The sequence below is a fragment of the Pristiophorus japonicus genome, chromosome 1, assembly GCF_044704955.1.
Source record: "Pristiophorus japonicus isolate sPriJap1 chromosome 1, sPriJap1.hap1, whole genome shotgun sequence".
NCBI classification, from domain to species: Eukaryota; Metazoa; Chordata; class Chondrichthyes; family Pristiophoridae; genus Pristiophorus; species Pristiophorus japonicus.
In genome coordinates this window covers 481,411,632-481,438,220 of record NC_091977.1, presented here as the reverse complement: position 1 = coordinate 481,438,220, position 26,589 = coordinate 481,411,632, and the positions used below count along the sequence as shown (strand labels likewise).

At 48.1% G+C, this 26,589-nt stretch overlaps 1 protein-coding gene across 1 annotated transcript in view; it reads left to right on the top strand.

Moving 5' to 3' along the window:
- tmie (transmembrane inner ear) overlaps window positions 1–3,978 on the top strand; it is a 227,916-nt gene extending 223,938 nt beyond the window's left edge. The window contains exon 4 of the mRNA XM_070876533.1: window positions 3,872–3,978. Coding sequence (XP_070732634.1) covers window positions 3,872–3,978 — 107 coding nt within the window. The remainder of the gene's footprint in view (window positions 1–3,871) is intronic.
- The last annotated feature ends 22,611 nt before the right edge of the window (window positions 3,979–26,589 follow it).

Here is a 26,589-nt window from a genome sequence, read left to right as displayed (position 1 = left end):
TTGCCCTCCTCTGCTGAATTCTAAATTTCTCCCAGTCCTCAGGTTTGCTGCTTTTTCTGACCAATTTATATGCCTCCTCCTTGGATTTAACACTATTCTTAATTTCCCTTGTTAGCCACGGGTGAGCCACCTTCCCCATTTTATTTTTACTCCAGAAAGGGATGTACAATTGCTGACGTTCATCCATGTGATCTTTAAATGTTTGCCGTTGCCTATCCACCGTCAACGCTTTAAGTATCATTTGCCAGGCTATCCTAGCCAATTCACACCTCAAACCAATTAAGTTACCTTTCCTTAAGTTCAGGACACTAGTTTCTGAATGAACTGTGTCACTCTCCATGTTAAGAAAGAATTCTACCATGTTATGGTCACTCTTTCCCAAGGGGTCTCGCACAACAAGATTGCTAATTAGTCCTTTCTCATTACACATCACCCAGTCTCGGATGGCCAGCTCCCTAGTTGGTTCTTCGACATATTGGTCTAGACAACCATCCCTAATACACTCCAGGAAATCCTCCTCCACCGCATTGCTACCAGTTTGGTTAGCCCAATCAATATGTAGATTAAAGTCACCCATGATAACTGCTGCACCTTTATTGCATGTATCCCTAATTTCTTGTATGCTGCTGTCCCCAACCTTACTACTACTGTTTGGTGGTCTGTATACAACTCCCACGACTGTTTCCTGCCCTTTGTATTCCGTAGCTTCACCCATACAGATTCCACATCATCCAAGCTAATGTCCTTCCTTACTACTGCGTTAATTTCCTCTTTAACCAGCAATGCCACCCCGCCTCCTTTTCCTTTCTGTCTATCCTTCCTAAATGTTGAATACCTCTGGAGGTTGAGTTCCCAGACTTGGTCACCCTGGAGCTATGTCTCCGTGATGCCAATTACATCATACCCATTAACTGCTATCTGCGCAGTTAATTCATCCACCTTATTCCAAATACTCCTCGCATTGAGATACAGAGTCTTCAGGCTTGTCTTTCTAACACACTTTGCCCCTTTAGAATTTTGGTGTAATGTGGCCCTTTTTGCTTTTTGCCTTAGGTTTCTCTGCCCTCCACTTTTACTTTTCTTCTTTCTGTTTTTTTCTTCTGCCCCCATTCTACACTCCTCTGTCTCCCTGCATAGGTTCCCATCCCCCTGCCATATTAGTTTAACTCCTCCCCAACAGCACTAGCAAACACTCCCCCTAGGACATTGGTTCCGGTCCTGCCCAGGTGCAGACTGTCCGGTTTGTACTGGTCCCACCTCCCCCAGAACCAGTTCCAATGTCCCAGGAATTTGAATGCTGACCCTCTGCACCACTCCTCAAGCCACGTATTCATCTGAGCCATCCTGCGATTCCTACTCTGACTAGCACGTGGCACTGGTAGCAATCCTTAGATTACTACTTTTGAGGTCCCACTTTTTAATTTAGCTCCTCGCTCCCTAAATTGGTCTTGTAGGATCTCATCCTGTTTTATTACCTATATCGTTGGTACCTATATGCACCACGACAACTGGCTGTTCACCCTCCCTTTTCAGAATGCCCTGCACCCGCTCCGAGACATCCTTGACCCTTGCACCAGGGAGGCAACATACCATCCTGGAGTCTCGGTTGCGGCCGCAGAAATGTCCATCTATTCCCCTTACAATTGAATCCCCTAAAACTATAGCTCTCCCACTCTTTTTCCTGCCCTCCTGTGCAGCAGAGCCACCCTCAGTGCCATGAACTTGGCTGCTGCTGCCCTCCCCTGATGAGTCATCCCCCCTAACAGTACCCAAAGCGGTGTATCTGTTTTGCAGGGAGATGACCACAGGGGACCCCTGCACTACCTTCCTTGCACTGCTCTTCCTGTTGGTCTTCCATTCCCTATCTGGCTGTGTACCCTTTACCTGCAGTAAGACCAACTCATTAAACGTGCTATTCACGTCATTCTCAGCATCGTGGATGCTCCAGCGTTCATCCACCCGCAGCTCGAGTGCCGCAATGCGGTCCGTCAGGAGCTGCAGGCGGATGCACTTCCCACACATATAGTCGTTAGGGACACCAGAAGCGTCCCTGACTTCCCACGTCATACAGGAGGAGTATAACACACGTCCGAGCTCTCCTGCCATGAATTAACCCTTAGATTAACTTAATTTGGCAACAACAATGCTAAAGGTTACTTACTGATAAAGAAAAGAAGATAAACTGCTTACCAATCACCAGCCAATCACTTACCCCCTTGGCTGTGATGTCACCTTTCGATTTCTTTCTACTTTTTTGCCTCCCTGCTGCAGCTGCACCGGCTGGCCTCTTGTAGGCTGCTCGCCTCCCGAACTCCTGCCTCCGACACCAACTCCCGCTGCTCACTGACGGGCCTCTTGTAGGCTGCTCGCCTCCCGAACTCCTGCCTCCAACACCAACTCCCGCTGCTCACTGACGGGCCTCTTGTCGGCTGCTCGCCTCCCGAACTCCAGCCTCCGACACGAACTCCCGCTGCTCACTGACGGGCCTCTTGTAGGCTGCTCGTCTCCCGAACTCCAGCCTCTGACACGAACTCCCACTGCTCACTGACGGGCCTCTTGCAGGCCACTCGCCTCCCGAACTCCCGCTTCCAACCACAGCCGTTATGCTGCCTCACCCCCTGCCAGTGAGGTCAGCAGGAGGTACCTTATTAAAGAAGGGCAAGTAGACACAAGTCACACTTCAGGCACATCTCTGACTCCCCCAAGGGGAGCAATGAGTCAACTAACACACCCTCGGCCCCACAGGAAGAGGAGTAGGCCATTCAGCCCCTTGAGCCTGTTCTGCCATTCTATTAGATCATGGCTGATCTGCGACTCATTCAGCTTCTCTCTGTGTGGCTTCAGCGCTGTCAAATCTTACTGATGACTCATAAATTCAAATGTGGAGATTAGCCTGCCATATGCTAAAAATGATATCAGAAGATTTAATTGAACTGATTCGATTTCAATACTTCACAACCTGATTAGAGGTGACTGCCTTAATGTAATTCCCTCATTCTGATTGATGTACTTCACAATTAGATCAGTGTCACATCAGTGTTTATCTTCCTCCTCTGTGCTGTTGTAGCTAATTGAACTGTTTCTGGTAGAGGTGCCCTGCGGTTGAGATTCCAGTTGGACCTCGGAGATTTCAAGCAGTTAATTTGCTGTTATCTGATCGCAGCTGAATCAGCAGTTGGAGCAATTTTCCAATTGATGTCCTGGGCTAAGAATGAAGAGGTTTAATAAAAAACAGCTAGCGTTCCTGCTTCGGGTTGCTTAGTTGCTGGAAAGTGTATGTGTGCACATGCTTGTGCTTCAGCACGCATGTAACTGTGTTCACACATATGTGCTTCTGCGCATACGAGTGTGCACACGTGTGCAAATGCATGGTTATATGTGCCTATGTGCGGGCGTGTGTGCACATGTGTGTCTGCATGTGTGGGCGTGTCAACATATATGGGCATGTCTGCATGTGTGGGCATGTCTGCATGCACGCATGTGTGTATGTGTGTGTGTATATGCATCCATTTGTGTGTGTTTGTATGAATACATGGACATGCATATGTGTGTGCATCTCTGTGCGGGCTTGTGTGCCCTCGCATGTATGCAGGTGCGTGCGCACATATGTTCATGTGTGTGTGGAGGGTCTGGAAAGGACACGATCTGGTCCAGATACAAAGCCCTCCACAGTCAATAGCCAGGTAGGTGAGGTAATGCAGGGCTAACAGACACTATGGATCTGTACCTCAGCTTCAGAACATAAGGAGTAAAAAGGAGAAAAACATTGGAGAAAAATATATCACTAGAAACAAAAGCATATTGTTTTGCTTGCCTTGTCCTGATCTGCTCTTTCTTTTCTCTCCCTCTCCCTCTTTTTCCTGAATCCTAGACTCCTCTGACACTATCCCTCTGCAAACTGTCTCTGGTCAGCTCCAGCACAGATCTGTCCACTCTCTACCTGTGCTTCAGGAGGAAGATGAAATGGCACCTCTCTGAATTCAAGACTCACTGAGCCAACTTCTGACCTTTCATTTGAATCCCTCTGCGAACAGGGATCTGTAACAAAAATCATGGTCTCTCCCACCTTTGTCTCCTGGTTCTCCAGTTTTATACGAAGGGCTTTCCTTGGATTTGTTTTTTAAGTGGAATGTATTTGTCAAAGGCTTGGATGATTGCTGTAAATGCCTGATTTGTAACACATTTTTAGCAAGAATGCTACATTCAGTCCTCAGTGCTGAGCTGAGGCGGGGAGTTCTGGGCTGGTGTGAAGAGGCAGTAATCGAACCTCTCACTCAGCCCACGGGCTGAGTACAGCTCATTTTTAAAGGTGCTATAACAGCTATGCTAGTTTATTGCTTATACTATGTGGACGCAACAAATCACCATTCCCTGTACCTCAAGGAATTTGCTATTTATTGCACCGTGACCTTTCCATTCAATAGTGGGATTCACTACAGGAGCTGAGCGAATGCGAATAAATAAATAAAAACAGAAAATGCAGGAAATACTCAGCAGGTCAGGCAGCATCTGTGGAAAGAGAAGCAGTTAATGTTTCAGGTCGATGGCCTTTCGTCTACGTTCTGACGGAAGGTCCTGCTAGTCTCCCTGATCTAAAACCTTGACTCCTGCTGATCTTCCCACTCAGACTCTTGCTTATCTCCCAACCTGAACACCCGACTTCCATTGGTCGCCCACACTGAGCCCTGACTCCTGGTGGTCACCTACACCCAAAGCCTTGACTCCTGCTGCTTTCCCACACCTAAGCCCTGAATCCTATTGGTTTGAGGATCCTAGTTTGAGGCAAACTCATCCCTGTTTCCTAATGGATGTGTTAGGTTATCAGCCTGAATCAACGGTCATATTGTGGCTGGTGTGGGATATGGAATGTGGTAATTGTTGCACAAAAAGAGACCAAGATCCATCTATTTCACCTTCTACCATCCAAGTAGTTACAGGGAAAAGTCACATATCAAGCGTAAATCAACATTTCCATTAATTGAGCACAGGATACGGTTGCGCTGTGGTTATGTTACTGGACTAATACTCCAGAGGCCTGGACTAGTAATCCAGTGAATGTAAATTCAAATCCTGCCATGGCAGTTTGACAACTTAAATTCAGTTTTAAAAGCTGGAAAATTGTCTATGAAGCTGTTGGATTGTTGCAAAATCCCAACTGCTTCACTAATGTCTTGCAGGTAAGGAAATCTGCTGTCCTTACCCGGTCTGGCCTATATGTGGCTCCAGACGCACACCAACTCTTAGCTGCCTTCTGAAGTTCCTAGCAAGACACTCAGCTACATCAAAGTGCTAGAATCACCACCTTCTCAGGGCAATTAGGGATGGGAAATAAATGCCAGCCTTGCCAGCATCCACATCTGGAGAATGAATAATTTAAAAAAATCGAAATATAGTTTTAATCAGAAAGGTTCAGAGATGTCAAGTCACTCTGATCTCAAGAAAACTGCAGCTTCGGGTTCCTTCAAAGTCTATCTTTGAATGGCAAGGACTGTGGATGACTTGGTTGGTGTCCTATCATCCTTTGTTTACACACAGCAATTTCTGGCCTACAAACTAAATATACCAGATGATGTGGTTATTTTAAATGATATGTTAAGACCCTGCAGAGGTCATCCTGTTCATTGTCCATTCTCTGGCCAGTAGCTGGGTCTGGATCGCTAATATTCTTTATTCTGGTTCGGCTTCATTGATGCTTTATATTGAAGAAAAATATTTAACTGATGTGAATGGTGCTACGAAGCTCTGACTGTTTAATCTAACACGTTTTCTCTTTATCATATGTTACCTCATTTTCTCATTCTGTACGTTGGTGGGTATCTCTCACTCATTCTCTGTCTTCATCTCTCAGACTTATCTGTGGGTCGTGATCCCAGCAATTTTGGACACATCATACTCCCCCCCGATGCCCTCCAATGTGGATCCCACAGGGGTTTTGGGGGGAAGCGGGAGGGAATCTAATTACTTTGGGTCAGGCGGGCACAAGCATCTGGAGGAAGGGGAGTTGGGGTTTTTCCAAAACCCCTTGGCTATCATTTGCCTTATAAGGGTCCGGATGTGAATTGGATCTGTAATGGAGCCGTTGATAAGGAGCACGGCCTGCATGTCATTGTGAAGCAGGCGAAGGATGTTGACAAACTTTTGGGGGCATCCGAAACGGAGGAGGAGCTCTTCGAGTCTCAACGCAAAGAGCGTGAAGAGGCCAAGCGCAGGCAGCGGAAGGAGCGCGCAGCAAACCAGCCCTACCGATCGCTTCCCTCGACAAATGTCTGTCCCACCTGTGACAGGGTCTGTGGCTCTCGTATCGGACCGTTCAGCCATCAAAGAACTCACTTAGGGAGTGGAAGCAAGTCTTCCTTGATTCCGAGGGACTGCCTATGATGATGATGATGATGATGATATAAAGGGTGGACAAAGGTTTTGCTTCTTACAAGACAACCAGGAAATTCCCGGAAACAATGGAGGGCTTGGCACAACCAGAGTTATGGTGGGATACAGAAGGAATTTGTCTTTATCTGTTTCTGAGGGTCTCTCTCTCTTTCTTTCACATGCATTCTTACACGTATTCTTTATTCTTTCTCTCCGTCTTTTTGTGAGTAGCTGTGGCAGGAATTTTCCCCAGGGAGGCGGGTTAGGGGCGGGAAGGGCCTCCGAGGCGGACAGGAAACCCGGGAGGCCGGCTGGCTGGCTGCGGGCGGGTAGGCCTCAGAAGCGAGGGAAGAGTCCGTGGGGGGGGGATCGCAGGAGGAGGATCAGCAATCGGCAGGGGTTGGGGATCGTGGGGGTGGGGGGGGGGAGGGGAAGAGAGCATTGGAAGGGGTCAAGAATCAGGAAGAGGAAAGACCATCGGCAGAGGTCAGGGATCAGGAGGGGGAGAGAGCATCGGCAGTGGTTGGAGATCGGGAGGGGGGAGAGAGCATCGGAAGGGGTCAGGGATCGGGAGGAAGAGAGAGCATCGGCAGGGGTTGGGGATCACGGGGGGGGGAGGCGGGGGTGGTGTTGGCCAGAGATTGGATGGGGGATTGACCAGGAATCGGGGGGAGGTCAGGGTTGGGAGTGGGGGGTGAGCGGCTTGGGGGGGGGGGGGTCGATCGGAGGCCTCGCAGGAGGGGGTCTTTGATCGTGCGGGGTGGGTATGGTCGGTATCCTGGATCCAGGAGGTAGATACAAAACCACTTACAACCTGATGTGAAACCCATCCACATGCAGTTAAACATAAGATGGAGGTTAGAAAAGGGGTTGCCAGCCTCATTGCAATATCTAAGTTGAGGTAATGCCCCCTGGGAGCAGGTTGGTCGCCCGCCCCCTGTCCAGTCTTCGGCAAAACCGGAAGTGGGCAGGTTGGAGACGAGATCAGTTTGGCAATCCCATTTTTAACACTTTAACTGCCCCAAGCTCCAAAGCCATCCATTTTTATAGGGGAAATTTCCAGCCTGTCATACACACATTCCCACTGTTACATTTTTACTCTCTACCTGTTTATTTCATTTTAGCACCATCTCGTTCTCTTAGTTTCATCCCTTTTTATTATTCTTACTTTCCCTCATTCCCTCAATAACTTTGGTTCTCCAATGAAGGAACACACTTCTTTCCTGGTATTTTTCTTGAAGCTACTGAATGAATGATGGGTTTTATCGAATACCCTACCACTGAGTGGCCCTCCAGTACGTTGTAGTACCACCACAGCATCCTCACTCCCTGGCCATTCTCATACTTCCTCTTCCTATCCAAGCAAATGTGTAGCCACTCCTACATTTATTCTCACTCCCTCGATTGATCTATACTTTCTTCTTCATGTTGCTGTTTCCTCTGTTCTATTCTCTTCTTTGTTCACCCTTTCTTGCTCTCTTTTTTTACCTTCCTTGTTTTCTCTTTCTCTCTTCCTTGCTCTCTTTCTCTACCTTGCCCTCTCTCCTTCTCTCTCTACCTTGCTCTCTCATCCCCTTGCTGATTGAAAAGAATCCAGGTCAATTACTTGAATTAAAATGCTCTCCACGGGCAGACTGATCCCTGTGGTAAATTGTGTGTTTTTCTATCTCTCTCGTGTTGTTGTTAATCCTCATATCCGATTTTTAGATATCAGAAGAACTTCCTTTTCCCATTTTCTATGGATTCTGTTAAAAGAAAGTCACATGATCACAAGCACTGTTAATGAGGAGATCATAAAACTTCCCTTCACAGGAAAAACCCACCTATCAGAATCTTTCTTTAAAAATAGACCAATTTCGCTTCCCCTTCTGAAGATGCCAACTCAAATTGAGTAGAAAAAACAAATAACTTGCATTTATTTCGCACCTTTCACATTTTCAGGACATCAGAAAACTTTTGAAAGCCAATGAATTGTGGTTGCAGTCACCTGTTATAACGTAGGCAAATGCAAAAGCCAATTTGTGCATTGCAGAAGGTCCCACAAACAACACTGAGATAAATAACCAATAATTTGCTTTTCTTGGTGTTGATTGAGGGATGAATGTTGGTCAAGACATCTCTCCTGCTATTAGTTATGCCATGTTGGGGCCGAAATTCAGGGTCTCGGTAAGACCCATTACTGCCCGTTTGCAGCGGCCATACAGCGGAATCCCGTGGCCGCTGCTTTGAGGTCAACTGGCCGCCCTGACCCAAATTCAGGTCGTGGATTTTTTGGCCTGTCCCCACTTCCGCCCCACTGCTGCCGACCGCCACAAGCGCATTATAAAAGCGCGCACCACCGCTATCCCTCACCTCCATTTTATTGCAACCAAAATTCAGCTAAAAAAATCAACGAGCGTTGGACAGTGCCCCGACAGCTTTTTCTGTCAGTGCATCTTGTCTCCTCTCTCTCAGCCCTGGCGGTGCGGCGGCCATTAAAGGCGAGGGCCAAATGCCGCGGCTGCCATATAATTTTTTTTGCAGGTCGACTTCCATGTCGGCCGGACTACTTTGCCCCCGGGTTCGGCCGGGCCGCCAATAGGCAGCCTGGCACCCCCTCTTGGGGGCCAGGTCGTTGGCCCGGCCAAAACCCTCCCTGGTGGCCCAGTGGCCGAAGTTAAAAAATGCCCGATTTCCCCCCCCATTTAACGGAGGGGAGAGAGCGTGGTGGCGCACACGCGCTGTGAGGTCACCACCGCTCCGCCACTGAGTGACAGCGGCGTAATCATGATCCCGCACCAACTTACGCCCATCAGCCTCACTTCCGCCCCCACTATGACCGATTTCCGGTCCAACTTTAAAAAAATGGCAAAGTCCCGAAAATCGACGGAAAACAGGCCTCAACGAACCCGGCGGAAAAAAACAAGAAAAAGGTAGGTCCACCAGCTTTCTGGCGGCCCTGAATTTCGGCCCCGTGATCTTTTACAGCCAGTTGAACAGATGACACCTCAATTTAATGTCACACCTGACAACACATCTTAGTACTGTTCTGAAATGTCCGCCTTTATTTTGTGATAAGTCACAGGGCTGTCTGATTGTTCCTCCCCGAACCCAGAGCTGTGACTGTCTGACTGCACTGTGCCCCGAGCTGGGACTGTCAGACTGTACCGTACCCAGAGCTGGGACTGTCTGACTGCACTGTACCCAGAGCTGGGACTGTCAGACTGCACTGTACCCAGAGCTGGGACTGTCAGACTGCACTGTACCCAGAGCTGGGACTGTCTGACTGCACTGTACCCAGAGCTGGGACTGTCTGACTGCACTGTACCCAGAGCTGGGACTGTCTGACTGCACTGTACCCAGAGCTGGGACTGTCTGACTGCACTGTACCCAGAGCTCAGACTGTCTGACTGCACTGTACCCAGAGCTCAGACTGTCTGACTGCACTGTACCCAGAGCTCAGACTGTCTGACTGCACTGTACCCAGAGCTGGGACTGTCTGACTGCACTGTACCCAGAGCTGGGACTGTCAGACTGCACTGTACCCAGAGCTCAGACTGTCTGACTGCACTGTACCCAGAGCTGGGACTGCCTGACTGCACTGTACCCAGAGCTGGGACTGCCTGACTGCACTGTACCCAGAGCTCAGACTGTCTGACTGCACTGTACCCAGAGCTGGGACTGTCTGACTGCACTGTACCCAGAGCTGGGACTGTCTGACTGCACTGTACCCAGAGCTGGGACTGTCTGACTGCACTGTACCCAGAGCTGGGACTGTCAGACTGCACTGTACCCAGAGCTGGGACTGTCAGACTGCACTGTACCCAGAGCTGCGACTGTCAGACTGCACTGTACCCAGAGCTGCGACTGTCTGACTGCACTGTACCCAGAGCTGCGACTGTCTGACTGCACTGTACCCAGAGCTGGGACTGTCTGACTAGACTGTACCCAGAGCTGGGACTGTCAGACTGCACTGTACCCAGAGCTGGGACTGTCTGACTGCACTGTACCCAGAGCTGGGAGTGTCAGACTGCACTGTACCCAGAGCTGGGGGTGTCAGACTGCACTGTACCCAGAGCTGGGAGTGTCAGACTGCACTGTACCCAGAGCTGGGAGTGTCAGACTGCACTGTACCCAGAGCTGGGACTGTCAGACTGCACTGTACCCAGAGCTTGGACTGTCAGACTGCACTGTACCCAGAGCTGGGAGTGTCAGACTGCACTGTACCCAGAGCTGGGAGTGTCAGACTGCACTGTACCCAGAGCTGGGACTGTCAGACTGCACTGTACCCAGAGCTTGGATAGCAATACTTGGTGAGGACTGCACCATTGAAATTCAGAGGGGAATCAGTTGGATTTTTTCTTGTAGCGAGTGCTCATTGGTCCAGGGCTGGATGCTGGTCAGCTCCAGTTTTAGTTTGACATGGGCTGCTTCATTGTTGGAGAATTTAACGCAAACAACTTAACAAATGCCGTAAAATCAGAGCACAGATGAAACTAATTACCTTAGAATGTCAGCAGGTCCAAGGAAATTCTGGTCGCTGCAGGCTGACTGTAGTGTTTGCAAGTTTTTAACTCACACGCAGAGATGCTGATACTGGTCCGAATATTACATTAACAACACTACTCAGAAATGAGCATCTTTAACACTGTGATAACCTGACACTACAAAGATGGTTTATTCAACATTTAAAATTCTTTCCTTTCTAAGCTTCCAGTGTCCTCCTTTCTATTTTGAAGAGAGGCAGAAGAGATTTACCAGAATTACATCAGGGATATAGGAAAGAAAGACTTGAATTTATATAGTGCCTTTCACGATCATCGGACATTTCAAAGTGCTTTACATAAATTACTTTTGAAGTGCAGTCACTGTTGTAATGTAGGAAACACAGCAGCCAATTTGCACACAGCAAGCTCCCAACAGCAGCAATGTGATTATGACCAGATAATGTTTTTAGTGATGTTGATTGAAGGACAAATATTGGCCCGTACACTGAGGATAACTCTCCTGCTCTTCTTTGAAATAGTGCCATGGGATCTTTTACATCCACCTCCGAGAGCAGATGGGGTCTAAGTTTAACAACTTATCCAAAGGACAGCACCTCCAACAATGCAGTTCTCCCTCAGTGCTGCACTGGAGCGTTAGCCTAGATTTGTGTGTTTAAGTTTTTGGAGCGGGACTTGAACCCACAATTTTCTGACTCAGAGCTGAGGGTGCCACAGCTAACACAATGCTGAGGAGCTTCAGTTATGTGGAGAGACTAGAGACTAGAGAAAATGCAATTGATCTCCTCAGAACAGAGAAGTTTGAAGGGAGATTTAATAGGTGCTCAAAATGATAAAGGATTTTAATAGAGAGAAACTGTTTCCACTGGCAGGAGGGTCAGTAACCAGTGGACACAGATTTAAGATAATTGGCAAAAAAACCAGAGGAGAGATGAGGAGAAAAGAAATTTATGCAGTGACTTATGATGACCTGGAATGCACTGCCTGAAAGGGCGGTGGAAGCAGATTCTGAAGTAATTTTCAAAAAGGCATTGGATATATTCTTGAAAAGGAAATATTTGCAGGGCAATGGGGAAAGAGCAAGTGAGTGGGACTGATTGGATTGCTCTCTCAAAGAGCCGGCACAGGCACGATGGGCTGAATGGCTTCCTTCCGTGTTGTAAGATTATATGATTCTATGAAGATTGGATCAACATTGACGTTTTTTTTTCATTCTTTGTTTATGGTCATTGCTGGAAAAGCTGTCATTTGCCCATTGCCCAATCCTAGCTGCCCCTGAGAAGGTTGTGGAGCTAGCAGCTTACTACAGCTTGAGTGGCTTGCTAGGCTATGTCAGAGGTTATTGAGTCAATCTTGATGCGGGACTGGAATCACACTTAGGCCAAACTGGGAAATTGTTTGGCTAGCCTAAAACCACCTAAATTATTTGCACATTTCAACATTTTAAGGATCTGGGTCAATTGTAGTACAGGATCCTTCCCAATACTTTTCGCATTTTCATGGCTGGACTACAATCTCTTTAAATAGACCTAGTCCCTTTTTACCAAAAATTGGGCGGGGCAGATTTCCCCCTTCTTTAAGGCCCATTATGGCCTCTAAGAGGCCGCTACCTTCTCCTATTACCTCAGAAAGTAGCGGAAAAAAATTACTGCATACAGGCTAAGCTAGTTGTTGTAAAAGAAAGGAAGACTTACATTTATGTAGAACCTTTCGTGATCTCAGAACGTCCCAAAGCGCTTTACAGCCAATGAAGTAGTTATGAGGTGGTAGTCACTCTTGTAATGTAGGAAACACGGGAGCCAATTTGTGCTGCAAGGTCCCACAAACTGTAATGAGATAATGAACAGTTAAACTTTTTAAGTGATGTTGGTTGAGGGATAAATATTGGCCAGGACACCAGGGAGAACTCCGCTGCTCTTCTTCATATAGTGTCATGGGATCTTTTACTTCCACATCAGAGGGCAGATAGGGCCTCGGTTTAACATCTTATCTGAAAGATGACACCTCCGACTGTGCAGCACTCCCTCAATACTGCAAAAGTGTCAGCCTAGATTACACAATCAAATCTCTGGAGGGGGACCTGAACCCACAACCCACTGTCATCAGGACTCCAACATCCCACTTCGGCTTCGGAGCCACTGTAGTACATAAAGACAGTGTGGCCAATGACCCCGATATTTACTGGGGCGGCATTTCCAAGCAGAGGGGAGGAGTTCTGGTTGGGAAACCCCACAGGAACACTGTGGCGTGTTGAAGCCACAGCATGTGTGGTTATTTTTAAACAGGATTCTCGCCTGGAAGCCAGCCGGATGGACAGGCTTGGCCACCAGTCGGATGGGGAACGGTGCAGCAGAAGCCGCAGCCCAGGAGCAGGTAAGTTCATGCTCCTGGGGCAGAGATTGCGAGGGGAGTCTGGTGATTGCGATGGTGGGGGTGGCGGGGTCTGATCATGGTGGGGGGCGGGTTTGACAGTGATATCATGGGGTGGTCCAATCGAGGGGAGGAGTCCGATTACCAGTGGTAGGATGAGTCTGATCGCGGGGACAGAAGCAGGGTAACTTGGGGAGCACACCTCCTCCTCCTGGCCCACAAAGCTACTTTCCTCATCCATGCAGCAGTCCTTGCCTCCCTTTAGCTGCTGGGTTCCCAAGGCCTGGGAATTAAGGCCCAGGGCTCAACATCGATTATCACCTGTCAAATCACAACTGCTCACGCTGGCTATGCAATTAATTCGGCTTCTAATTAGATGTAATGAGGCATGGGTCACTGAAAACAGGGTTTAAAGGTCAATCGCAATCAGATGCACCAATCTACTGAGACCCATGTATGATGAATGTGTTCGGATGAGTAATAGTGGCATCTAATTATCAAATCACTAGTTGTCTGCTGATTCCCTTATAAAATGGGGATAAAACTGAGGCACTAAGCCTCATTAAAATATTTAAATGAGCGACCCGCCTCCCAGGAGCGGGTTGGTCATTGCCTCCACCTCCACCCCCACCCCCGTCCTGCCTCTGTTTAAATAGGTTGGGTTCAGGTTTGAGATTTGTTGAATTTTTACATCCCACTCGACCCATACCCAACTGTTTTTTGGGGTTAAGATTCCCTTCAATGTGACTCACCCCTTCTGACTGGCCAGATGTTGCTACTGGCAGCCAGCCAACTTGCAGGCTTGACACCCTGTGCTCATATTCCACGCCTATGGAATATATGCAAATGAGGAGTTGGCCTTTTGATTGCAAATTCAACGCGATCTGTGCTCTCCCCCTCCCGTGCTACAGGTGTGAGGGGGGGGAGGGGTTGCACACCACGGGCTAGCATGGGCGCCCCCAATCTTGCAAGGATTGTAAAAGCGCCGCTTTGCTGTTTAGGCAGAAACATGACTTTTCCTGTGAAACCGTAACTCAAAAAAAGTCACTGGGGAAGAGGAAATGTGTCCAAAGAAATGACAGATGAGAGCAGCAGTGGAAGAAACACTCTGAGACCATTTGCTAACTGGCTATGACTTAGTAAACATAAGGAAATCAGTAGAAAAACTAGTGATTTGATAATTAGATGTCACTATTACATTTCCGAACACATTCATGGGTCTCAGTAGATTGGTGCATCAGATTGCGATTGACCTTTAAGCCCTATTTTCAGTGATCCATGCCTCATTACATCGAAGTAGAAGCTGACTTGATTGCACGGCCAGCGTGAGCAGTTGTGATTTGACGGTGATAATCGTTGTTGACTGCTTTGACCATCAAAGTATGAGTCAGACCAAACATTCTTGCTTCTCTTTTTATTTCTCATCGTTCCCTGTCCTCTCAGATGGTAAGTGCTGGCAGAGTGTTCATGTACAGGTGGCAACACACTGCAGGAGCCCTATTGTGTCCAGTTCCAGCCAGGGGCTTGCTGAATAGCAGTTGGGGGAAGGAATCTGTGCTGTACTTTTCCATGATTCTATAACCCGGGGCTGATCAAACACAAGGCTGTTGAGACTTTTTGTGACAAGGACTGCAGCTGTTCAGGGAGAAAGCCCGTCACCACTTTCTCAGGGAGCTATGTTTTATATAGCATCCTTCACAACCTCAGGATCTCCCAAAGCACTTCACAGTCAATGAAATATTTTTTGAAATGTAGTCAGTGATGACATTTAGGAAATGCAGCAGCCAATTCACACACAGCAAGGTCCCACAAACAGCAATGTGATAATGAGCAGTTCTGCTGATGTTTGTTGAGGGACAAATATTGCCTGAACACCAGGGAGAACGCCCCTGCGCTTTTTCAAATAGTGCCGTGAGAACTTATACATCCACCTGAGAGCACAGAGCACTTCGTTTAATGTTTTATCCGAAAGATGACACCTCCGACAGTGCAGCATTCCCTCAGTACTGCAGTGAAGTGTCAGCCTGGATTATTGCCTCAAGTTTCTGTGAACCCTGAACCCACTAGCCGCTGAGAGTGAGAGTAATTAAGGTGGACACCTAACGGTGCGATAACGGTTACATTAATGCAGATTCCTTCTTCGTTCTCATGCCATTATCAACACATACAGGTAAAGCACCAAGTAAATGCAGAGTAAAGCACTCCCTATTCTGCCCAAAAACCTGTCCTATTCCTGACCACAGAAGATCCTGCCCAAATTCATTGTTCTGACATTTCCACTTCCCTCAGCAGCCATCGCTAGGCCTTACCTGAGTCACACAACTATGTTTTTACTTGCCCAATTTTCTCCTGTCTTCACATGAAGGCATTGATTATTAAATGAGTATGGCTCCACAGGGTAGCAGCACTGGGTGCTGGTTCCATGAGTGTTAACAGTGGACGCTCCATGGGTGCTGGCATTGGGTGTTGGTGCCAAGGGTGCTGGAACTAGTTCCATTGGTACTGAACTCAATTTGTGTTAGCACTGGGTGATGGCTGCATGGGTGTTAGCACTGGGCGCTGGTTCCATGGGTGTCAGCACTGGTTGCTGAAGCATTGATGCTGGTGTCATGAATGCTAGCACTGGGTGCTGGCTCCATGTGTTTCTCCACTGGGTGTGGATTTCCTGGGTGCTGGCTCCATGGGTGCTGGCACTAATTACATGGCTGCTGATTCCATGGATGTCGGCACTGGGTGCTGTTCAATGGGTATCAACACTAGGTGCTGATTCAATGGGTATCAACACTAGGTGCTGGTTCAGTAGGTATCGACCCTGCTTGCAGGTTCCATTGATGCTGGATCCATGGATGCTGGCACTGGGTACTTTTTTATTTATTCATTCATGGGATGTGGTGATCGCTGGCAAGGCCAGCCCATCCCTAATTGCCCTTGAAAAGGTGTTTGTAAGTCACCTCTTGAACCGCTGCAGTCCATGTGGTGAAAATACTCCTACAGTGCTGTTAGGGAGGGAGTTCCAGGTTTTGACCCAGTGACAATGAAGCAACGGCGACATATTTCCAAGTCAGCATGGTGTGTGACTTGGAGGGGAACTTGGAGGTGGTGGTGTTAAATGTTCCCTCTAATTTTTCTTTTCGTGCACAGTCCCTTTAATTGGCTGTGCAGCCCATACAAAGGTCGGCATGTGTGGTTTCTTGCACATAAGAGCCAGTGAGCAGTCTGCATGGGACCTCCAGACTGTTGCGCAGCCACCACAGCTTAGCGGGAATGTTGGTGGTGTTCCTATTTGCCTGCTGCTTTTGTCCTTCGAGGTGGTAGAGATTGTGGATTTGGGAGGTTGCTGTCGAAGAAGCCTTGGCGAGTTGATGCAGTGCATCTTGTAGATGGTACACACTGCAGCCACGGTGCACTAGTGGTGGAAGGAGTGAATGTTTAAGGTGGTGAATGGGGTGCTGATCCAGTAGGCTACTTTGTCCGGGATAGTGTTGCGTTTCTTAAGTGCTGTTGGAGCTGCGCTCGTCCAGGCAAATGGAGAGAATTCTATCATATTCCTGACTTGTGCCTTGTAGGCAGTGGAAAGTGTTATGTATTTAACCCTTGGCAACCTGTATTACACCACCACCAGAGGGCCTACCTTTTGGAGTCCCAAGGGATCCTAGCATCCCTTGGGATCACTGTATATAAGCAGGCCACCCACACGGTACCTGCACTCTAGAGTCTAATTAAAGGAGCTAAGGCCACACTTACTCATTGCTCACAGTACTCAGTTTCATCCTTTATTATGAGCTTATCAATTGGCGACAAGATAACGAACAACCGTGCGAAAATGCAAAGAACAGTTAGTATCCTGGAGAAGTTCTCAGAAGGGGACAATTGGGAGGCCTTCGTGGAGAGACTCGACCAATACTTCATGGCCAACGAGCTGGAAGGGGACGAGAACGCTGCCAAACGAAGGGCGATCCTCCTCACCGTCTGTGGGGCAACAACCTATGGCCTCATGAAGAAGCTTCTAGCTCCGGTAAAACCAACAACCAAATCCTATGAAGAATTGTGTACGCTGGTCCGGGAGCACCTAAATCATAAGGAAAGCGTTTTGATGGCGAGGTATCGGTTCTACACGTGTCAACGGTTGGAGGGCCAGGAAGTGGCGAGCTACGCCGCTGAACTAAGGCGCCTTGCAGGACATTGCGAATTTGATGGATTCTTAGAACAAATGCTGAGAGACTTTTTTGTGCTTGGCATTTGCCATGAGGTAATCCTTCGCAAACTTTTGATTGTTGAAACACTGAATCTCAGCAAAGCCATAACTATAGCCCAGGCATTTATGTCCACCAGCGCTAACACCAACAAATTTCGCAGCATAATGAGATTTTAGCCAGTACTGTGCACAAAGTAACGTCGTTTTCGAGCAGGAATATACATGGCAGAACGTACACACCGGCTGCTGCTGCCCGACCTCAGATGACCCAGAGTCCGCCATCGATCGTTAATGTGAGGCAGTTAACACCTTGTTGGCGTTATTGAGGTGATCATCGGGCCCTATGCGTGCAACGGCTGCAGAACAATGGGACACCTTCAGCGAATGTACAGATGAGCTACAAACCCTGCAAACCCTGCACACCACCACATTGCAGAGGATGATCGATTCACTGTGGATCAGGCTGAACTAGAGACTCGAACCGAGGAGGCAGAAGTGTACGGGGTACACACCTTCATCACGAAATGTCCACCAATAATGTTAAAAGTTGAACTGAACAGAATTCCAGTATCCATGGAACTGGACACGGGTGCGAGTCAGTCTATTATGAGCAAAAAGGCTTTCGACAGGCTGTGGTGCAACAAGATACACAGGCCCAAGCTCAGCCCCATTCACACCAAGATAAGAACTTACACTAAAGAACTGATCCCTGTAATTCGCAGTGCAGAAGTTAAAATCTCCTATGAAGAAGCAGTGCACGAACTCCCGCTATGGATCGTGCCAGGGGATGGACCCACACTGTTTGGCAGAAGATGGCTGGGAAAAATCCGCTGGAACTGGGACGACATCCGAGCGCTTTCGTCCGTCGACGACGCCTCATGTGCCCAGATTCTGAGCAGATTTCCATCGTTGTTCGAGCCAGGCATTGGAAGTTTCTCGGGGGCAAAAGTGCAGATCCATTTGGTTCCCGGTACACGGCCCATCAAGGCACGGGCGGTACCATATATGATGCGAGAGGAAAGGAAATTGAGCTGGACAGGCTGCAACGAGGAGGCATCATCGCGCCGGTGGAATTCAACGAGTGGGCCAGTCCGATTGTCCTGGTACTTAAAGGTGACAACACGGTCAGAATTTGTGAGGACTATAAAGTAACGATTAACCATTTTTCGCTGCAGAACCAGTACCCGCTATCCAAGGCAGACGACCTATTTGCGACCCTGGCTGGAGGAAAGACATTCACCAAGTTGGAACTTACCTCGACCTACATAACGCAGGAGTTGGAGGAATCTTTGAAAGGCCTCACCTGTATCAACTCAGTCAAAGGTCTGTTCATCTATAACAGATGCCCGTTTGGGATTCGGTCAGCCGCGGCACTTTTCCAACGGAACATGGAGAGTTTGCTAAAGTCGGTTCCTCATAAGAAACATAAGAAACATAAGAAACATAAGAATTAGGAACAGGAGTAGGCCATCTAGCCCCTCGAGCCTGCTCCGCCATTCAATAAGATCATGGCTGATCTGGCCGTGGACTCAGCTCCACTTACCCACCCGCTCCCCGTAACCCTTAATTCCCTTATTGGTTAAAAATCTATCTATCTGTGACTTGAATACATTCAATGAGCTAGCCTCAACTGCTTCCTTGGGCAGAGAATTCCACAGATTCACAACCCTCTGGGAGAAGAAATTCGCCTGGTCTGAACTCCAACGAGTAAAGACCCAGTCTACTCAATCTATCATCATAAGGTAACCCCCTCATCTCCAGAATCAGCCTAGTGTACCGCCTCCAAAGTCAGTATGTCCTTCCTTAAGTAAGGTGACCAAAACTGCACGCAGTACTCCAGGTGCGGCCTTACTAATATCCTATACAGTTGCAGCAGGACCTCGCTGCTTTTGTACTCCATCCCTCTCGCAATGAAGGCCAACATTCCATTCGCCTTCCTGATTACCTGCTGCACCTGCAAACTAACTTTTTGGGATTCATGCACAAGGACCCCCAGGTCCCTCTGCACCTCAGCATGTTGTAATTTCTCCCCATTCAAATAATATTCCCTTTTACTGTTTTTTTCCCAAGGTGGATGACCTCACACTTTCCGACATTGTATTCCATCTGCCAAATCTTAGCCCATTCGCTTAACCTATCCAAATCTCTTTGCAGCCTCTCTGTGTCCTATACACAACCCGCTTTCCCACTAATCTTTGTGTCATCTGCAAATTTTGTTGCACTACACTCTGTCCCCTCTTCCAGGTCATCTATGTATATTGTAAACAGTCGGTTTTAAATTGGCTCCTCCGTATTTTGAGGCTGTACCCCCTAGTTCTAGTCTCCCCGACCAGTGGAAACAACCTCTCCGCCTCTATCTTGCCTATCTCTTTCATTATTTTAAATGTTTCTATCAGATCACCCCTCATCCTTCTGAACTCCAACGAGTAAAGACCTAGTCTACTCATTCTATCATCATAAGGTAACCCCCTCATCTCCAGAATCAGCCGAGTGAATCGTCTCTGTACCCCCTCCAAAGCTAGTATATCCTTCCTTAAGTAAGGTGACCAAAACTGCATGCAGTACTCCAGGTGCAGCCTTACCAAAAGCCTATACAGTTGCAGCAGGACCTCGCTGCTTTTGTACTCCATCCCTCTCGCAATGAAGGCCAACATTCCATTCGCCTTCCTGATTACCTGCTGCACCTGCAAACTAACTTTTTGGGATTCATGCACAAGGACCCCCAGGTCCCTCTGCACCTCAGCATGTTGTAATTTCTCCCCATTCAAATAATATTCCCTTTTACTGTTTTTTTCCCAAGGTGGATGACCTCACACTTTCCAACATTGTATTCCATCTGCCAAATCTTAGCCCATTCGCTTAACCTATCCAAATCTCTTTGCAGCCTCTCTGTGTCCTATACACAACCCGCTTTCCCACTAATCTTTGTGTCATCTGCAAATTTTGTTACACTACACTCTGTCCCCTCTTCCAGGTCATCTATGTATATTGTAAACAGTCGGTTTTAAATTGGCTCCCCCGTATTTTGAGGCTGTACCCCCTAGTTCTAGTCTCCCCGACCAGTGGAAACAACCTCTCCGCCTCTATCTTGCCTATCCCTTTCATTATTTTAAATGTTTCTATAAGATCACCCCTCATCCTTCTGAACTCCAACGAGTAAAGACCCAGTCTACTCATTCTATCATCATAAGGTAACCCCCTCATCTCCAGAATCAGCCGAGTGAATCGTCTCTGTACCCCCTCCAAAGCCAGTATATTCTTCCTTAAGTAAGGTGACCAAAACTGCATGCAGTACTCCAGGTGCAGCCTTACCGAAAGCCTATACAGTTGCAGCAGGACCTCGCTGCTTTTGTACTCCATCCCTCTCGCAATGAAGGCCAACATTCCATTCGCCTTCCTGATTACCTGCTGCACCTGCAAACTAACTTTTTGGGATTCATGCACAAGGACCCCCAGGTCCCTCTGCACCTCAGCATGTTGTAATTTCTCCCCATTCAAATAATATTCCCTTTTACAGTTTTTTTTCCCAAGGTGGATGACCTCACACTTTCCGACATTGTATTCCATCTGCCAAATCTTAGCCCATTCGCTTAACCTATCCAAATCTCTTTGCAGCCTCTCTGTGTCCTCTACATAACCCGCTTTCCCACTAATCTTTGAGTCATCTGCAAATTTTGTTACACTACACTCTGTCCCCTCTTCCAGGTCATCTATGTATATTGTAAACAGTTGTAGTCCCAGCACCAATCCCTGTGGCACACCACGAACCACCGATTTCCAACCCGATAAGGACCCATTTATACCGACTCTCTGCTTTCTGTTCACCAGCCAATTCTCTATCCATGCTAATACATTTCCTCTGACTCCGCGTACCTCTATCTTCTGCAGTAACCTTTTGTGTGGCACCTTATCGAATGCCTTTTGGAAATCTAAATGAACCACATCATCGGTACACCTCTATCCACCATGCTCGTTATATCCTCAAAGAATTCCAGTAAATTAGTTAAACATGATTTCCCCTTCATGAAACCATGCTGCGTCTGTTTGATTGCACTATTCCTATCTAGATGTCCCGCTATTTCTTCCTTAATGATAGCTTCAAGCATTTTCCCCACTACAGATGTTAAACTAACCGGCCTACAGTTACCTGCCTTTTGTCTGCCCCCTTTTTTAAACAGAGGCGTTACATTCGCTGCTTTCCAATCCTCTGGTACCTCCCCAGAGTCCAGAGAATTTTGGTAGATTATAACGAATGCATCTGCTAAACTTCCGCCATCTCTTTTAATACCCGGGGATTCATTTCATCAGGACCAGGGGACTTGTCTACCTTGAGTCCCATTAGCCTGTCCAGCACTACCCCCCTAGTGATAGTGATTGTCTCAAGGTCCTCCCTTCCCACATTCCTGTGACAAGCAATTTTTGGCATGGCTTTTGTGTCTTCCACTGTGAAAACCGAAGCAAAATAATTGTTTAAAAGTCTCAGCCATTTCCACATTTCCCATTATTAAATCTCCCTTCTCATCTTCTAAGGGACCAACATTTACTTTAGTCACTCTTTTCCGTTTTATATATCTGTAAAAGCTTTTACTATCTGTTTTTATGTTTTGCGCAAGTTTACCTTCGTAATCTATCTTTCCTTTCTTTATTGCATTTTTAGTCATTCTTTGCTGTTGTTTAAAATTTTCCCAATCTTCTAGTTTCCCACCAACCTTGGCCAGCTTATACACATTGGTCTTTGATTTGATACTCTTCTTTATTTCCTTGGTTATCCACGGATGGTTATCACTTCTCTTACCACCCTTCTTTTTCACTGGACTATATTTTTGTTGCGCACTATGAAAGAGCTCCTTAAAAGTCCTCTACTGTTCCTCAATTGTGCCACCACTGTGTTTCCAGTCTACTTTAGCCAACTCTGCCCTCATCCCATTGTAGTCCCCTTTGTTTAAGCATAGGACGCTCGTTTCTGACACAACTTCCTCACCCTCAATCTGTATTACAAATTCAACTGATTCCGAGAGGACCTTTTACTAGGAGATCGTTTATTTTTCCTGTCTCATTACAAAGGACCAGATCTAAGATAGCTTGCTCCCTTGTAGGTTCTGTAACATACTGTTCTAAGAAACAATCCCGTATGCATTCTATGAATTCCTCCTCCAGGCTATCCCGTGCAATTTGAGTTGACCAATCGATATGTAGGTTAAAATCCCCCATGACTACTGCCGTTCCTTTTTCACATGCCTCCATTATTCCCTTGATTATTACCCACCCCACCATGAAGTTATTATTTGAGGGCCTATAAACTACGCCCACCAGTGACTTTTCCCCCTTACTATCTCTAATCTCCACCCACAAAGATTCAACATTTTGTTCATTAGAGCCAATATCGTCTCTCACAACTGCCCTGATATCATCCTTTATTAACAGAGCTACCCCACCTCCTTTCCCGTCTTGTCTATCTTTCCGAATCATCAGATACCCCTGTATGTTTAATTCCCAGTCTTGGCCACCCCGCAACCATGTTTCTGTAATGGCCACCAAATCATACCCATTTGAAATGATTTGTGCCGTAAACTCATTTACTTTATTTCGAATGCTGCGTGCGTTTAGGTAGAATGCTTTAATCCTAGTTTTTAAACCATGATTTCTAGTTTTGACCCCTCCTGCAGCCCCTTTATATTTAGTGGCCCTTTTTGTTTTTTGCCTTGGGTTTCTCTGCCCTCCACTTTTACTCATCTCCTTTCTGTCTTTTGCTTTTGTCCCCTTTTTGTTTCCCTCTATCTCCCTGAATTGGTTCCCATCCCCCTGCCACATTAGTTTAACTCCTCCCCAACAGCACTAGCAAACACTCCCCATAGGACATTGGTTCCGGTCCTGCCTAGGTGCAGATCGTCCGGTTTGTACTGGTCCCACCTCCCCCAGAACCAGTTCCAATGCCCCAGGAATTTGAATCCATCCCTGCTGCACCACTGCTCAAGCCACGTATTCATCTGAGCTATCCTGCGATTCCTACTCTGACTAGCATGTGGCACTGGTAGCAATCCTGAGATTACTACTTTTGAGGTGCTACTTTTTAATTTAGCTCCTAACTCCTTAAATTCGTCTCGTAGGACCTCATCCCTTTTTTTACCTATGTCGTTGGTACCAATGTGCACCACGACAACTGGCTGTTCTCCCTCCCTTTTTAGAATGTCCTGCACCCGCTCCGAGACATCCTTGACCCTTGCACCAGGGAGGCAACATACCATCCTGGAGTCTCGGTTGCGGCCGCAGAAACGCCTAGCTATTCCCCTTACAATCGAATCCCCTATCACTATCGCTCTCCCACTCTTTTTCCTGCCCTCCTGTGCAGCAGAGCCAGCCACGGTGCCATGAACTTGGCTGCTGCTGCCCTCCCCTGATGAGTCATCCCCCTCAACAGTACTCAAAACGGTGTATCTGTTTTGCAGGGGGATGACCGCAGGGGATCCCTGCACTACCTTCCTTGTACTGCTCTTCCTGCTGGTTTTCCATTCCCTAGCTGGCTGTGGACCCTTCACCTGTGGTAAGACCAGCTCGCTACCTGTGCTACTCACGTCATTCTCAGCATTGTGGATGCTCCAGAGTGAATCCACCCTCAGCTCCAATTCCGCAACGTGGTCCGTCAGGAGCTGGAGGCGGATACATTTCCCGCACACATAGTCGTCAGGGACACCGGAAGTGTCCCGGAGTTCCCACATGGTATAGGAGGAGCATATCACGTGACCGAGCTCTCCTGCCATGATTTAACCCTTAGATACACTTAAATTGGCAACAACAATGCTAAAGTTTACTCACTGTTATGGAAGAGAAAAAAGAAAAACTACTCACCAATCCAGCCAATCACTTACCCCCTTGGCTGTGACGTCACCTTTCTGTTTCTTTCTACTTCTTTTTTGCCTTCTCCCTGCAGCTGCACAAGTCACGCCTCACCATGCACCTCCTCGACGCTGCTCCCGACTGCCGCCGACGCTGGGCCCCGGACTCCCTGCTGTGCCTTTTATAGGCCTCTCCACGCACCTCCTCGACGCTGCTCCCGACTGCCGCCGACGCTGGGCCCCGGACTCCCTGCTGTGCCTTTTATAGGCCTCACCACGCACCTCCTCGACGCTGCTCCCGACTGCCGCCGACGCTGGGCCCCGGACTCCCTGCTGTGCCTTTTATAGGCCTCTCCACGCACCTCCTCGACGCTGCTCCCGACTGCCGCCGACGCTGGGCCCCGGACTCCCTGCTGTGCCTTTTATAGGCCTCACCAACGAACTCCCGATGCTGCTCCCAACTGCCGCCGATGCTGCACCGTGGTTTTCCAGGACGACATACTGGTTACAGGTCGGGACACCGTCGAACACTTGAAGAATCTGGAAGAGGTTCTAAGTTGGCTAGATCTCATAGGACTCAGGTTGAAACGCTCGAAGTGTGTTTTCCTGGCACAGGACGTCGAGTTCTTGGGAAGAAGAATCGCAGCAGATGGCATCAGACCCACCGACGCCAAGATGGAGGCCATCAAGAACGCGCCGAGACCATGGACCGTGACGGAGCTGCGGTCGTTCCTGGACTCCTCAACTATTTCGGTAATTTCCTACCTGGGTTAAGCACCTTGCTAGAACCCCTACATGTGCTACTGCGCAAGAGAGATAACTGGGTATGGGGGAATGCACAAGTGGCTGCCTTTGAGAAAGCCAGAAATCTGTTATGTTCAAACAAACTGCTTGTTCTGTGTAACCCATGTAAACGATTAGTGCTAGCTTGCGATGCGTCATCATACAGGGTCGGGTGTGTGTTACAACAGGCTAACGAATCGGGGATTTTGCAACTGGTCTGTCCAAGGCCGAAAAGGCCGACAGCATGATTGAAAAAGAAGCTCTGGCGTGCGTTTACAGGGTGAAAAAAATGCACCAGTGTTTGTTTGACTTCAAGTTTGAGCTTGAAACTGACCATAAGCCACTCATATCGCTATTCTCAGAGAGCAAAGGGATTGACACCAATGCCTCTGTCGGCATACAACTATGTAATCCGCCACAGACCGGGCACAGAGAACTGCGCTGATGCTCTCAATCGGCTGCCATTGCCCACCACTGGTGTGGAAATGGCACAGCCTGCAGACTTGCTCATGGTGATGGATACATTCGAAAACAAAATCACCCGTTACTGCATGCCAGATCAGGACCTGGACCAGCCAGGATCCTTTACTGTCCCTGGTAAAAAACTGTGTCCCCCATGGGAGCTGGTCCAGTGTCCCAGCGAAGATGCAGGAGACGATTAAGCCGTTCCACAGGCGCAAAGACGAAATGTCCTTGCCGGCAGACTGTCTTCTGTGGGGTAATCGCGTGGTCTTGTCCAAGAAAGGCAGAGAAACGTTCATTCGTGACCTATACAGCACCCACCCAGGCATTGTAATCGTGAAAGCCATAGCCAGATCCCATGTGTGGTGGCCCGGCATCGACTCAGATTTAGAGTCACGTGTGCGCCAGTGCAACACTTGCTCTCAACTGAGCAATGCACCCAGAGAGGCACCGCTAAGTTTGTAATCATGGCCCTCCAAACCGTGGTCGAGGATCCACGTTGACTATGCGGGCCCATTTCTAGGCAAAATGTTCTTGGTTGTCGTGCATGCTTAATCAAAATGGATTGAATGTGTAATTTTGTCTGTAAGCACATCCACCGCTACCATCGAAAGCCTACGATCCATGTTTGCCACTCACGCCCTGCCTGATATCCTAGTCAGCGACAATGGGCTGTGTTTCACCAGTGCTGAATTCAAGGAATTCATGACCTGCAATGGGACCAAGCACGTCACATCTGCTCCGTTCAAGCCTGCATCCAACGGCCAGGCAGAACGGGCAGTTCAGACCACCAAGCAAAGCTTGAAACGCGTGTTGGAAGGCTCCCTGCTGTTCCGAGTTTTGCTCAGGTACCGCGCCAGACCCCACTCGCTCATCGGGGTTCCCCCAGCCGAGCTCCTCATGAAAAGGGCGCTCAAAACAAGGCTCTCTCTTGTCCACCCTGATCTCCATGATCACGCAGAGGGCAGGCAGCATCAACAAAGTATGTACCATGATCGCGCAACTTTGTCTTGCGATATTGAGGTCAATAATCCCGTGTTTGTACTCAATTATGGACATGGTCCCAAATGGCTAGCTGGCACGGTCATAACCAAAG